At 42.9% G+C, this 15,282-nt stretch overlaps 1 protein-coding gene across 1 annotated transcript; it reads left to right on the top strand.

Annotated features, from left to right (window-relative positions):
• Positions 1 to 1,332: 1,332 nt before the first annotated feature.
• HAL (histidine ammonia-lyase) lies at positions 1,333 to 13,956 on the top strand (the record flags this gene model as incomplete). Its single annotated transcript, XM_084305823.1, has 20 exons — positions 1,333 to 1,579; positions 2,028 to 2,088; positions 2,265 to 2,292; positions 2,602 to 2,676; positions 2,791 to 2,863; positions 2,961 to 3,027; positions 3,216 to 3,253; positions 3,333 to 3,458; positions 4,746 to 4,885; positions 6,351 to 6,398; positions 7,852 to 7,999; positions 8,081 to 8,176; positions 8,294 to 8,352; positions 8,847 to 8,927; positions 9,837 to 9,902; positions 9,987 to 10,152; positions 11,578 to 11,712; positions 12,525 to 12,633; positions 12,739 to 12,808; positions 13,807 to 13,956. The coding sequence occupies 20 exons, from the start codon at positions 1,333 to 1,335 to the stop codon at positions 13,954 to 13,956; spliced, it is 1,983 nt and encodes a 660-aa protein (XP_084161949.1).
• Positions 13,957 to 15,282: the final 1,326 nt, after the last annotated feature.

Below are 15,282 nucleotides of genomic sequence, written 5' to 3'. Positions count from 1 at the left end.
TTACCATATTTCATATTTAATGCCTTGCTATGCTTTTAGTGACATTAATTATTTCAACCCACTACATATTTTTAAAACTTCTAATTATTGCAGGGGACTGAAACCCAAGTCTTTCCTTCATGGATTTGGATTTTTTGTTTTTTAATATTTCCATTTTATAATCAGTCCTAGTCACCACCAGTCTATGCTGATACTGTAAGTTAGAAATAAGGTTAAAAGCATTAGGAGCTGTTTCTTGTGTATTTCAGTCCAAATTGATAAGTGAAACTGTTGTGAATACTGCCATCTAGGGGTTGTTTTTTGAAACGAATCTGGGAAGAATTGCTTTTCCTGAAAATGATAAATTAACATAAATGAAATCTGTTGACACCGACCCCCCCCCCCCAAAAAAAAAAAAAAAAAAAAAAAAGGTATTTTGGAGGAGGAAAAATACTATATATAAAGTCACAGCAAAAAGTCTAGATTTGATTATATTTAGAGTAGGACTGGAGAGTCTTTCAATATATTTGTTTTGCGTTTTGATTAGTATAAGCTTTCAAGTAGATGAAGATGCATTTTACCAGGAGATTAATCTTTCCCTGTTAGCAGCTCTAATATAAATTAAGGCATGAATGTACCTTGTTGGATTTTAGTTGTTCAAGGTATGCCGAGTTCTTCTATTCAGCTCTGAACTACATATGTCTAAGTAGATTAATTAAAAGTGATGGAAAAATTAACTCTTGTGTGACTGAGGCTCAAAAATCAGTTTATATATTTATGAATGCTGTGTCAGTCATCTTTTAATAAACTCACTAAAATACTGGCTGTTTTGGAAACAGAATAGCTTAAAATAAAGCAGTAGAAAACCTACCTAAATTGTTACAACTTTTTTTGTGTTAAGGACTTAGTGAGCCATTCAGTTCTCTTCTTGCTACCCCTCTGCGTGACAACTTCTAGTGGAAAAATTCATTGAAAAAAATTTTTCTCTCTTTCAGTTTATGAACTTACACCGTTCCTTTCATTCACTCCCAAAATCTAATTAGGCTTCTGCTACAGCACTGTCTAAATAACCAGAGATTCTCGCAGGTAAGGTTTTGATCAGAAGAGGGGGGATATCTGGTCCTTTCCAGGAAAAGGGTGTGCTCCCTCGGTTTGGTTTCATTGGCTGAAGTCAGCTGAATGCATCGATCTCACTTATTTACAAAGGTGGGGATCTTTGGGGGTGGATTTTTGCCTTGATCTGATTGGGACACCAGAATCTGGCTGGATACTGCTCTCAGGCTGTGGTGTGGTAAATGTAAGGCTGCTTCGCACTGCAGCCCTTCAGGCAAGGAGCAATTCTGGAGAGAAAGCATGCCAAGATACACGGTGCATGTCCGAGGGGAATGGCTGGCAGTGCCGTGCCTCAACGGTGCTAACACAGTCGGATGGCTGGGAAGGGAAGCTGTGAGACGGTACATGAAAAACAAGCCCGATAACGGAGGATTTACATCGGTGGAAGAAGTAAAATTTTATGTTCGAAGGTGCAAGGGTCTTGGCTTGCTGGATCTTGATGACACAGTGGAGGATGCCCTAGAGGACAATGAATTTGTTGAAGTTGGTAAGCAAAACCTTAGGCAATGCATGACGAAATGACTGCAATGGCACCTGAGTTAGCAAGCTGTGTTTTAGGTGATCTAAAATTGCATCAGAGATGGTGTCTAAGATTTTTATGGAAAAATACCAAAATGTAAATTCTAACAGAACTATTTAGTGTTTAGAAACTACAGGGTGCTGTATGTATCATCTGTATATGATGTCTTATATTCTCTATGATTGTTCAGGAGATGGAACATATGTCCAAGGACTGGGCTCTCCTGTTTCTGTCTTTAGATAACCTTAAATAAACTACATACACATTAATTATTTTTCTAGAGGCATACAGACGTTTGGTGATGATGACTGCAAATTAGTATACTTACTGTTGTGTACTGTAAAGAATAACATATTAATCTATACTTAGAGTAGTGTTTAATCCTGTTCATGTTTACTTTGGATATTTCTTCTAGTTATAGAAGGAGACATAATGTCTCCAGATTTCATACCGTCTCAGCCGGAAGGAGTTCATTTGTATCCTTTTTTGAGCAAGCCATGAACTTTTTATAATTCCAGATTTATAATTTTCTAGATTTCCATGTTCTTTCAGTGTTCCTTCATTTTTAAAAGACATGGCCAGTTTTAATCGAATGGACACTACTACTTTTGACATCATGTTTGCCATTTCTTTTCCTTTACGTAACTTTCAGATATAGCAAATACCGAGAACCAGAACAGGTAGGAATTACCAATGGTCTTACAACTCAGTAATGATCCTCATGTTCTTCAGAGCTTGTGAAGAGTTAGCCACTGCAATACTCATGAGATCAGTGGCTGTTAGGTTTGCTGGGCCTGGGAATCTAAATTGTGATTTGTTCATTGCACTTTTATTATGGTGTTCCTATCTTATGAATGAGAGCATGCATGATCTTCCTGCCATCGCTGAGCTTTTGCTGTTTTTGTTGTTGTTGTTGTTTTAATACTGTGATCATTAAGCAATTCTATTTGTATATGTATCCCAAACTAAAAGGTGGTTTTTTGGTGTAGTATATTTCTTTAGATGGCAACAGCTTAACAACGGAGGACCTGGTCAGTTTGGGAAAGGGGCTCTACAAGATAAAGGTAAAGATTCTGAACAAACATGGCAAAAAGTCATGTTTATCTTTCTACAATTAGAATTAAATGATGTAATAGATAAAATTACATCAAAAATACATAAAAATACTCATTTTCTAGCTCACACCTGAAGCTGAAGCTAAAGTCAAACGATCGCGAGAAGTAATTGAAAGGATTGTAAAGGAACAGACAGGTAAATATTTTTATCACTAACTATTAATTGTTTTTGTCAGACGCTATGAAAACTATCTCAGGCTCTCTCCTTACCCAGAAATGTGTGTTTCTTGCAGTTGTTTATGGAATCACCACAGGGTTTGGGAAGTTTGCCAGAACTGTCATTCCAAACAGTAAACTTATGTAAGTTATGTGTGCAGTTCTCTTCTTCCTTTCTTCTGAGGAAAGAAAGAAGATGGAGCAGCTCTACACTGCATGCTTACGATTAGATGAGAGGGGGCTGCTTTAGTATTTCTGTTTTGTGCAAAATAAAACTTGAATTTCAAAAACTTACTTATTTTTTTATGTAACTCTTTTTTTTGTCTTCATAGGGAGCTTCAAGTGAACCTGGTTCGATCACATTCTGCAGGTAATGAGAAATCGCTTGGTGCTTTCCCTTCCCTGTGCTGTTGATAGCAGGTGGGTAACTGAGCCCATTACTGTTTCAGGTGTGGGGAAACCTTTGACCCCCGAGAGGTCTCGCATGCTGTTGGCGCTGAGGATCAATGTTCTAGCAAAAGGGTACAGCGGAATTTCCCTAGAAACCCTCCAGCAAGTTATCGAAGCATTTAATGGTAAAAAAAGATGCTGAAAGAAAGCTTCCCTCTCTTTTGTTGTTATTGTTGGTAGTGTGGTTTGTTTGTTTTTGGTTTTTGTTTTTAACTCTTTCTTTAAAGGATGTAGCTCAGTGAGTCAAGCTATGTATGTTGTTTATTTGACTTTGTAGCTGGGAGAGATCAGGACTTGTTCCTACCCAGGCTCATGGTTAGAGACCATTCCTGTAGTGAAGAACTCAGGGGTGAGCAGAAGCAGCAGGAGAGGCTGAGATGCCGCCGGCAGGAGTTTGGGAAAAGAGCCCCCGAGGATGAGCCCAGTGATGAGCTCAAGGCTAAGCAAGAGGCTTCTGGTAGAAATGGAAGCCAAACATGGATGATTTAGATCATGGTTCACCCACAGTCTGAAGTGCAAACCTGATTGTATGTTTTATGTTTTCTGCTGTGAAAGCTGTGAGCACACAATAAAAGGAAGGGTTCCCTGCTCACAAACAGGCTGAGGCCAGCAGTGAGTGAGAGCTGTTTCCATACTTTCTGCTCATATTGGTGTTTGCTGAGCAGATGCACCTGTTTTTGTGAGTAGATCCCTGAGAGGTGCCCAAGTTTTCATGAGCAGGCCTACCAGGCAGACCCGCAGCAGAGCGTGGTCAGCAGTGCACGTTGCCACCACAGCTGTCACAGCAGCTGAAGCAGAGTGTCCCTGATGGACACCACAGCAGGGAGACCAAAGGGGTGTCTCTGCTCTTTGTTGGTGGCTCTTCTTTGATGGTCCTTCTGGCAAGACGTGCTACAGTGGCAGTGGTGACCAAAGAGCACCTCTGCTCCCTGCTCAGGACTTGTTTTGAGGATAAACAGGTTCCCTGGGCTCTATTTCTTCATTTCCACGCATTCAGTGCCCAGAGGGATGAGGCAAGGGAAAGGGGTTTGGAGATAGTTTCTAGGAGGTACTCAGTGTTAAGTGAAGTGGGAAATGAACAGATAGCTTTGGCTGGTGGTCAGCCTGTGATGGGGAGCTAAGAGCGGCATTTTAGCTGCCTGGCCATGTGCTTATAGACCCCTAGCTGTGGTCCCCCCTCCTTACAAAACTGAATTCAAAAGGGAGTCAATTTCTTTATAAATTGCAGCCATTCTTGGAGCATGGACAAACCCGTCTGCACAACAAGTAGTCCTGTTGGTGCCATTGATAACAGATAACCATTACAAGATGTTATTGTGACCATCTTCATGTGGTGGCTTCTCTGTTTTCCAAGGAGCATATCAAGGGGAAGCTCTAACAGAAGTTGTATTTGTTTTTTGTTTTCTTTCTAGCATCCTGCCTGCCTTACATCCCCGAGAAAGGGACAGTTGGGGCCAGTGGAGACTTGGCTCCCCTCTCTCATCTTGCTCTGGGATTAATTGGAGAAGGAAAGATGTGGTCCCCAAAGAGTGGCTGGGCTGATGCTAAATACGTAAGATTTAAAAGTCTTTAGATTTTGTGTACCAGTTTGAATTGGGACTGGATTGTGTTTAACAGCTCATCCTCTACCTTGAGGAAGGCGGATCCATGAGAATAGAGCAAGTAACCCACATGACAGGGGACCAGAAACAAACGCCCAGCATGTTATTAAGTCCTAAAGAAATATCACTTCATAGTATCATAATGCAGATTATAACTAGATTATAATATAATTTATAACTAGATTATAATATAATTATTTTTTAATTAATTAATTGTTACCCTGTCACTAATGCATCAGCAGATTGATCTAGCGTTGAACATCTCCAAGTCTGGCCTCTGCGACGTTTTTCAAAGTAGCTTGTTCTGTCAATCCTAACACTCCTATCCATGAATATTTATTCATAATATTTATCCACCAGATTTATTAAAGGATTGATAATTATACCATCATGGTAGGCTGTAGAAGTACACAGAGAGGAGTTAGGGAGGAAGGAGGCCAGCATGTGCCAGACCTTCTGTTTTCAGATGTTGGAGGGACCTTTATTATGAATCTATGTAATATTTGAAGCATCACCTATGTAATATTTGGAGCATCACCATCTCAGCTTTTGCCCATCTCCCTGGAAATGCAGGAAACAATTGATGGGAGGGGAAACGGGGCAGTAGACAAATTAAGAGCTTTGTTCTTCAAGTCGGTGGCTCCTGGTAGAGCTCTGTAGCAAAAATGGAATTGAAGGCAGACTCCCCAGGACATATTTTCAACATGAGATCATCCAGCCTTCCCACCTTCTCTCTCTCACTCTCCCTGCTTCTGCCATTGCCCAAATAGTTCCTTGTATCATTTCCAGAGAAAAGAGGATCTGTTGTGGTTTGGGACCAACTGCACACCTCTGAGGTTTGTTGCCTCTTCAGCTGGAAGGGCTGAGAGGACTCTTATCAAAACCAAGGTTACACTGGTCCTCCATTTCCCACGGGAGTGATTTTATGGAACAGATATGCACAGAATAAACTGAGTAGGGCTCTTTTCCACCGGAGGTTTTCTATAGGAAGGGTTAGGGAATCATCTATAAGGGAACAGTTTATACCAAGCCAAACCTGCTGTGTGGTAGGGGGTAGGCAGAACCATCTTCCCAAGGTGTTTCCAGCCTTCTCTCATATTACTCTTTCCCATGAGATAATACATGATAGCTGTTCATGGGCTGTGACAGTATCTCACGATGGTGCTCCTACTGCCTTCCTTTATGGAACTGGGAAATGAGGTGATAGTTTAGAAGCTCCAAAATGCTGTCCTTTATTTTGCCCAGCAGAAAAATTAACTTAAAATGTTCATAATATAAAACTGCTTTTCTTCCTTCACTTGGGGACTTTTTTTGTTAATTCATTTATGGAAACAGTTAAGATTTTATAGTTTTGGTGGTTGAATTACTGGGAAAAAAAAAAATCATTAATTATGTTTTCACTAAACTCTTTCACAGGTCCTGGAAGCCCATGGTCTGAGACCAATTACCTTGAAACCAAAAGAGGTAATAAAGTGTAATGATGCCAGCTGATGAAAAACAAGCTTAGTCAATCACTAGTTGCTTTATACTTGCTATGTAAGCCTGAAATTAATTAACAGTCATTTTAAATTAAGCTACAGAAGAGTATTTGAAGTCAGCCACAGGGAGGGATACCAAAGATCCCATTCTCCAGCAGGGTTTATGGCAGCGTTCCCATTGCAACTCCCATCTACGTGGCAACTGCAGCTATCAGAGAAGCTGTGACTGCAGGGCTTCAGGACAGCAGAAAAATAAGCTCCATCTTTACCCCCATTTCAATATCACTGGTAGAATCCAGTCCTTTTGCCAGTGGTAACTGGTACAGATCTGTATTTCCAACCACTCCTGACCCTTCATTGGCAGAAGTTATCACAGTTGCCGTCCCATGTGTCTCCAGGCCAGTGGAACCTGGTGTAGTATTGCATTGATGAGGACAGGCTTCTTTTTGCTGATAGCCACAGCAATGCACACAGTACTAGTAGATCTATCCCTTGCAGCACCAGTGCAGACCTATCTTTTTGGTTGCCAATCAACTCTTCACTTTGCTGTCTCTAGAGGCTTGGTATTCAGATCTGTCTTCATCTGAGCCCTCTGAAGGTGCTTCTCAGCCCTTTGACCATAGAAAGAGCTCAAATGACTGACTTGAACCAGATATCTGTCTTCTAGATTGGTTAAAACTGGGTGAGATGAATCTCACTTAAATATTAAAGTTTACATGGCAATGCAGCAGATGAGAGGGCTGGTGAGGGGGCTCAGAAGCTGTAAAACTCAGGGGAAAGAAGCCAAACTCAGTGTCTCCTAAAGTCAAATGGCAAGCTCCCATTGCTCTAGGTGACACTTCTTGGCAGGGGGTTGGATTAGAAGATCTTCAGAGGTTCCTTCCAGCCTCAACCGTTCTGTGATTCTGAGATCAGCCTCATGTTTGTTTAGAAAAAACCTGTGGCTCGTTTTAGCTGAACTCAACAAATCTTTGAAAGCAGTGATAATTTTTAATTCTGTTTTAACTCTCTATTTCTTTATTATCATTGTTGTTTGCACAACCCATGCTCTTAACTTCTTTGGTTTAATGACTTAAGAAATAATAATAATAACACAAATAAAATCAATAATAATGCTGTTAAACATTCCACTTCCAAAGCACTTGGAAAAGATTTAAAATTTGAAATAACATGAACTAAATAAACCTCTTTCTTGGAACCACTGGAGTTCCAAAGGTGTTTATAATAACTTAGTAGGGTCATGAAAATTGACAATTTATGTAGCAAAGATACCCAGTCAAGCTGTGCTTTTTATGATTTTCTTCAGGACAACCCAGGGAGCTTAGCAAAGGTCTTTACATGCCTTATACAAGAAAGAGAATTATCCCTGAGATGGGTAATTATCACAGCATGTGGAATAGCTGCAATGAACTCGCTGAACATCTGCTCTCTCTTTGAAGGGTCTGGCCCTCATCAACGGGACACAAATGATCACCTCGCTGGGATGTGAAGCAGTTGAAAGAGCCAGTGCTATCGCTAGGCAAGCAGACATAGTCGCTGCCCTTACGCTTGAAGTCCTGAAGGGTACAACTAAGGCCTTTGATACCGGTGGGTACTGGACCTTTCCTGACTGTTTGCTTAAAGCCATTGGAGAGAGGCAAAACTTATCAGTCTGATTTGTCTTACTAGACATCCATGCTGTGCGCCCACACAAAGGGCAGGCTGAAGTGGCATTTCGATTCAGGTCCCTCCTGGATTCTGACCACCATCCATCAGAAATAGCAGGTGAGTAATCTCAACCTTTACCCTGCCAAGTTGCACAGGACAGGCTGGGTCTCCCAACTGCAGCACCTATGCTTTTGTGTGAGGAATATCTGCTTTTCATCCCATTGTTCCTTCTAGAGAGCCATCGATTTTGTGACCGAGTTCAGGACGCGTACACAATGCGTTGCTGTCCTCAGGTAAAAACTGAATTTATTTCCTTTCATAAAAAGAGAAAAATGATGGTAAAGTGCCCACCTCAAAAATACTGTCATCTGTGCATTGTCTGACACCACTAGAGAAAGAGATTTTATTTTGCTTCTCCCTTACTTCAAAGTTAATATTAATAGGGATGTGTAATTTGCTGATCCCATGCACACATCCCTCAGGCAGTATCTGGCAATGCTGTGCTTGGGTCTGAAAAAGATCGGATACTGGTAGCAGGGGGAAGGCACTGGTTTCCCCATTTGTAGGCTTTAGAGGGTATTTCTTCTGCACTGAAGTTAAGACCATGAACTGGGGAAAGGTGTTTCCAGCCAGAGAGATAAATTGTTCAGGTAGCTGTCAATCATCCTGGATGAACACAATGCCATGAGCTTTAACATGAGTTAAAGAGAGCACATGCAAGTGGATCAGCACCCCCGAGGATGAACTAAGTGTCCAATCTAGCTCAGGTGCTAATGTCTTGTTCTAGGTCCATGGAGTTGTAAACGATACAATCGCTTTTGTGAAGGACATCATGATGACTGAAATCAACAGTGCCACAGACAACCCTGTATCTTTTTATGAATTTATTTCTTGGTAACATTTTACTTGTCCTTTTTTATTTATTTATTTTTCTAAGTAATTATTTGTATACGAGGCAAAAAATTCCTAGTTGGTTTCAGTCAATAACTACCACTGGCTGCAATGTCAGCCTCTCTTCCTTTCCCCATATCTGCATCAGTGCATGCAAGTGTGTGCTGGGGCAAGGGCACCACCCATGCATTCAGTCTAGTGCATGTTAAGGTTTCCTAGATAATAATCCATATGGTTCTGTTGCATATGTAGATAGGTGGGACTTGGTAACCAAATGCACTTAGATGAATGGTAACTTGTATGAAACACTTGGTGGTGCAGCACTGGTGAGACCTGCATTCCAGGGCAAGGTTTGCATTCCGTCAGGGAAGGCAGACAAAACATACGTGACTGGTAAACCTCCTCACGGTTCAGCCTGGTAAACTGTGGGCACACTTTTTGTGCTGGCACTGAGCGAGGCTGGATTCTCCTCAGCATTATGAAGATGTTACACGTAACATCCCACTGATAGCTGACATGCATCACTGCTTGTTACCTGTCTAAAATTGTACATGCCTTGGAGAGAATCTATCAGGTAACTAAGAAATTGTGCTGGGATTCAAACATATGTGTTTCTTTGTACCCCTAATAATCCCACCCCCTAATCAAACACCTCTTTTCATGCAGTCCATTTGAAAAAAATACATGTCAAAACTCTATCTGCAAGTTTGGAGAACTGAGATTGGGCCTTCATTTTCTGAAAAGTACGTAGTTGTGATACAGTGTATGTGCAAATAAAAGCCTACTAGTGCAAACATATCTTCAGATAAGATATTCTGATTGCTCATATATATCTTTCACATAAGCTGTATTTAATTCATATTTGTGCCTTAACCTCTCCTTAAAGATGGTGTTTGCTGAAAGAGCAGAGACCATTTCTGGAGGAAATTTTCATGGTGAATATCCTGCAAAGGTAATTAAGCATATAGAGAAAAAAGACATTATAGCTTCTGATTTTTTTTCCTGTCACCTAATTTAATGAGGACGTCTTTTATAGGCTTTGGACTACTTGGCAATTGGTGTGCATGAACTCGCTGCGATTAGTGAAAGAAGAATTGAGAGGCTCTGCAACCCCTCACTCAGTGAACTGCCTGCATTTTTAGTCACCGAAGGAGGCCTGAACTCCGGCTTCATGATTGCACACTGCACAGCAGCTGCCCTGGGTGAGTGCTTAAGTAGTACCAATAGGGCAAGCTAGAAAGATCAATTTACACTGAGGCAGTTGTAATTTGGTAGTTGTCAAAGGATCTCACTCCTGTTTTCCTTCTCTTCTCCACATGCTTTGAGCTGGCTGGGTGCGATGTCTGAGCATTCAGTGCAGCTGCAATTATTTCAGCTCAGGGTTCTTTGTTCTGCACTGACCCATGAGCAGATTTAGTGCTCTGAGCATGCAAACCCATAGGTGGACTTCAGGAATGCTCGCATCTTGATGGGCTTGGCAGAGAGTCCTCTGTATACAGAGTTGCCAGCACATGATCTCCAGCTGAAATCAGTGAGAGCTCTGCACCCAGCAGCCTGCAAATCAGCTCAGAAAAGGCTGTAAAATTCACAGCAAGCTCTGCAGGCAACACACTCTATCTGTCTGAGCCACTCTACCAAACCTGTGTTTGAATAGGTATGGTCTCTAAGTGGAGGCACCTTCATTCCTCAGTTCTCATAGGGACACCACTTGTGTCAAAGCTGGGCTGATACCCTTAGCACTCAGTGTCTCCATCTGATGGCCAGGTATCTACACCAGCAGCAAACTCCACAGGAGTTTCCAGGGCTGCGTATCAGAGGAGCACACCAAAAAAAAGCACTGGTATATTTTTCCTCTAGTACTCATGACTAAACCAACAACAAGCATGCTGGCCTCTGTAATATTACAGTTCAGGGACGCACAAACCCACATGAAGATAAACATGCTGCAAGCAGAGGGTAAAATGTAAGTAAGAGTTGCAAACAGTCAGGAACAGAGGATGTCGGATAATAAGTAGATAAATACCCTACAGAAAAACAGTCAATGAGCTAAATCGATGCAATAAAATGGCTCTGCCCAGAGGCTGTTTTGGGAAATGGGACTGGAATATGAGCTGAAGGACTCGTTGCTATGTTTGAAGGCTGGCAACTTTTCCTTTTGGCCAGACAGAGTTTGTGATGGCTGCAGACCTCAGCTGCTGCTGGGCTCCAGGTGCCAGGGGCATCTGCTCTGCTCACAGGCCTCACACTTACAGCTTGTGTCTGCCACCCGAGAGACCCCGGGGCATTCCCCAGCCTCCAGCATGGCAGTGAGGACAGCCCTGCCTCCCAGCCCATCACGGTTCTGAGGCCAGGGGCTCGTGGTGGGGAGTGGGCAGACTTTCTGTCTTTGGTTAATATTTCTATCTAAAGACCAGTATTTGGTGACTGTTTTCAGATGTGGTGGTAGTTTTCAAGGTGTTTATTACAAACAACTCAGCTAAAACATTGATGTGTTCTCCAAAGAGGAGCAGCTGTTGTATTCTCCACTGCAGTCTGTGGTGGTGAATGGGCTCTTTGCTTCAGGCTGGCTGTTGATTCTGGTGTCACTGCCCTTTCTGCCCAACGTTCACTGCATTGGGTTTTTGCAGTTTCGGAGAACAAAGCCTTGTGCCATCCCTCCTCTGTGGATTCTCTGTCCACCAGTGCTGCTACAGAGGACCACGTATCCATGGGAGGATGGTCTGCAAGAAAAGCATTGAGAGTCATTGAGCACGTGGAACAAGGTAACATTAAAACACTGACTTCCATACAAACTTTATGTATTTAACTGGATTAAGATATTAATGCCATTCTTTTTAGATGTTTAGATGATTAGAAAAAAGGCTGACAGAACTATGCATCTGAAAGAACTATTTAAAAATATTTTATTAAGTATACACTTTTACAAGCAGTTGGAATAGAGATGAGGTAAATCCAGGGCTAAGTGTTTCCTGTGAAACAAAACTACTCACTACAGGATGCTCAGCAAAACTGTCGTCTCTTGCTTTGAAGTACAGATTGCTCTCTTGCTTTTCTGTTTTTTCCCTTTATTTATTTGTTTGGCAGGTGATGTGCTTAGATACAGGTGTCAGCTGTTAGTGGAAGAACAGAGTAATACATAGGTCACAAACACGAAACTCATTTGCCCATTTAAGTTTACACATGTGAGTGCTCTAAAGACTTAGTTTTATGGAACTGCATTCTTCACGTGCAGACTAGTGAGTCTGAGAAACATGTTTCAACATTGTGTTGAGAAACAATATATTCTAGATCAAGCTGATTTAGCCAGCTCCTTTGGTGAATTGGTTCGTGAGACTGAGGAACTAATGCCCATAATCATCAGGTCTGAGGTGGGCAGATAAGTTTCAAACTTTTCCAGAAAGAATAATCTCCTTCAAAGTTTCATAAGCCAAGCCTTTCTACAGCTCAGTCCCCTTTGTTCATCTCAGCCCTAAAAAGTTTTCTGATTCATGATGCCCATTACTTGGGGTATTCAAGATACCCTGGAAGTGATATTTATGGGTATAGGACCCCCCTTGCTGTTGTGATTCCCTAGTTCTGGCTATCGAGCTGCTCGCTGCCTGCCAGGGCATTGAATTCCTACGCCCTCTGAGGACGACAACGCCATTGGAGAAGGTCTACGACCTTGTGCGCTCAGTTGTGAGGTAAGATCAGATAAACGCAACAGGCAGAGGTCACGGGCCGCTTTGGAGACCTGCTGCCGCTGGTGGTTAATGTTTGGCCAATGTTCTCACTGGGTCTCGTTGCAGGCCTTGGATGAAGGACCGCTTCATGGCCCCGGACATCGAAGCGGCTCACAGGCTGCTGGTGGAGCAGAAGGCGAGTGTTGGCTTCTGGCGGGGGCGGTGTGCTCTGTCCTCAGGGGCACGCCATGGCTCTGCTCTGGGGATATCCCTCACTGTGGTCACTGGCCGGAGTCAGTAACAGCGCCCATTTGCCCGGTCCTGTGTAATAAACGGTTTACATTACTAAAACTGGCGGGGAGCTGCTTGAGGGCAGGGTCCCACACCCCTGCCCATCTCCACAGGATCCCATCTCTAATGGGATCCTTCTCCGGACAGGGATCCTCATTCCCCAGGTAGCATGCTGCCCAGCCATGAGGCCCTTGGGCCCAGCGGGCTGCTAGAAGAGGTAAGGGAAGGTGCATGAGGGAACAGCACGGGCTTTAGCAGTGCTAACCCAGGCCAAGTGTTTGCACAGCTATGGGACTGCACAAACATCTCTCACTTGTTTGTAAAAGGTAAATAACAAACAGTGAGCGTAAGCAAATGAAAGATCCCAGTCCCCCCCCTGTAAGACTGTGCCTTGCAGCCGTCTGTCTTACAGCCTTGAAAGAAGAGACATAGGAGACTGTAGAACATTTTCCTCTCCTTGTCTGCCTTAAATACCAGACACTATCCCTTCCATTTTTCTTTAGGCATATCAGCTGTCATTTTGTTTCCCTGGCCCCTTCATGACCCAGGGATTTGGTAACTAGTGACAGTGATCCTCTCCCAACTATTGTACACCAAGCATTTGCCTGCTAACAAGACAAGATGCAATGTTTTCATCTTGAATCCTTTCATCTCATCCCCCCAGAGCTGTCTTTTCCTGTCCTCTCTCAACTCCATCCACATGCTCTTCCCTAAGCCCCACTCTTTGCTTTGCCACTTCTGCTGATCACCTACAGCTTATTTATGCAGGTCTCTAATTCTCAGCTGCATCCCAGTAACTTTCCCACAAGGTTTCCTGAACTCGAGTATTGATGTCTAACTGAGTATGAAGAGTATTCTTCAGTTTTCCTTCTAACAATCCTGTTTCACTTTATGATTCCACAGGTGTGGGAAGTAGCTAAACCTTACATTGAAAAGTACAGGAGAGAACACATCCCTGAGTCAAGACCTGGTTCACCAACAGCCTTCTCCCTGGGATCACTGGCAAAGAAAACACATATTGGCCACGACCACTCACATCAGAACGAACTTTAATAGTTGCTCTCCTCAGGTACAGAGCAGACCCTTTCCAGGACCTTCCCTGTGTATGGCTGTTTCACCAAAAATCAGAGTGGTTTCTTTGGATGACCCAAAAGAACCGTTTGTCTCACTCAGGAGCACATAGCAATGGAAGAAAAGTGGCTCACTAGTTTCTTCACATGTGAAAGACAGCTCTGTCATAATAGTGTGGATTTGACTGAACTTCCTGAGCTTTTGAACACAAAATATTCAGACTTCTGCTGAAACCAGTGGATGTTTTATTCAGTGTCTCTTGCATTTGTTCTGTCAGCTCTTTGCTTATCTTCTCTTTATGTGTGCCAAGGATACTGAACAGCTGAGATCTGTTATTCTCACCTCTTTTTCCTTTTTTCCTTTGGGTAACTGCTGCAGTACCCTTCATTCTGCCACATGCAAAATTATCTCTGACACTTAATTCTTCTCTCTCGCTCCTCCAGCACTGTGCAGATTTTACGTGAGGTATAAAAATTCTTGTGTAATGAGAGCATTTTTAGAACAGGTGCTTCACAAATCAAAAAAGCTGTGTGCAAAAGAACTTTCAATGGGTATCATTGCTCCAGAACAAATACGTTGTGTTCTGATGATGGACTACATTTAATGCAGCTTTCCAAGACCTATGGGCTCACATCTGCAATAAAAGTAGAGAGGCTTCACATACAGCTGTAGCAACATGTTTTTCTGTCATGATGAAAAAGTGAAACAAAGCTTTAGCCTAGAAATAAGCAGGACAGGTGGCAATGGGGCCTGGGAAGGGTACAGAAAGGAAGGGGAGGAAGAGGTGGTGTGGATGTGAACCAGCGCTGGAGACCTGCACTTCCATGGCTTCCTGGGCATTCGTCTGGCAGCAGAGGGCCTTGTCCCCATGAAGAAACTTGTGTGGTAACGTGCTCTGTGTTACAACACTGACCTCTGGCACAGGCTATGTATTTTGCAAGGGAGGACTCGGGACTTAGCTTCGCATCACAGCACAGTGACAACAAGTAAAGACCAGTTAAAAAACATCAGCCTTGGCAGTACAGGCCTGATAACCACAGCCACGTGTGGGTTCAGCGTGGACTAAAAAAACCTCCCTGGCCATCAGCTATGCTGCACAAGCAGTTGAACTGCTAGTTGGGGGCCACCCATATGTGTCTCTGGGTGAGACCTGCAATGATAAATGTGCCCCAAGGACAGGATTCACACCCACTGGAAAGCTGGCAGGGAGACACTGAACCTGGCCAGGAGAAAACATGACTTGCAGGGTGTCCTGCCCTGCGCAGAGCCAGGTGACTTTTGACTTGTCACATCAAGATATAAACACGA

Source organism: Netta rufina (assembly GCF_964035555.1).
Source record: "Netta rufina genome assembly, chromosome: 1".
NCBI lineage: Eukaryota > Metazoa > Chordata > Aves > Anseriformes > Anatidae > Netta > Netta rufina.
The sequence above is the reverse complement of the archived record's forward strand: the minus strand, read 5'-3'. Positions and strand labels throughout refer to the sequence as shown.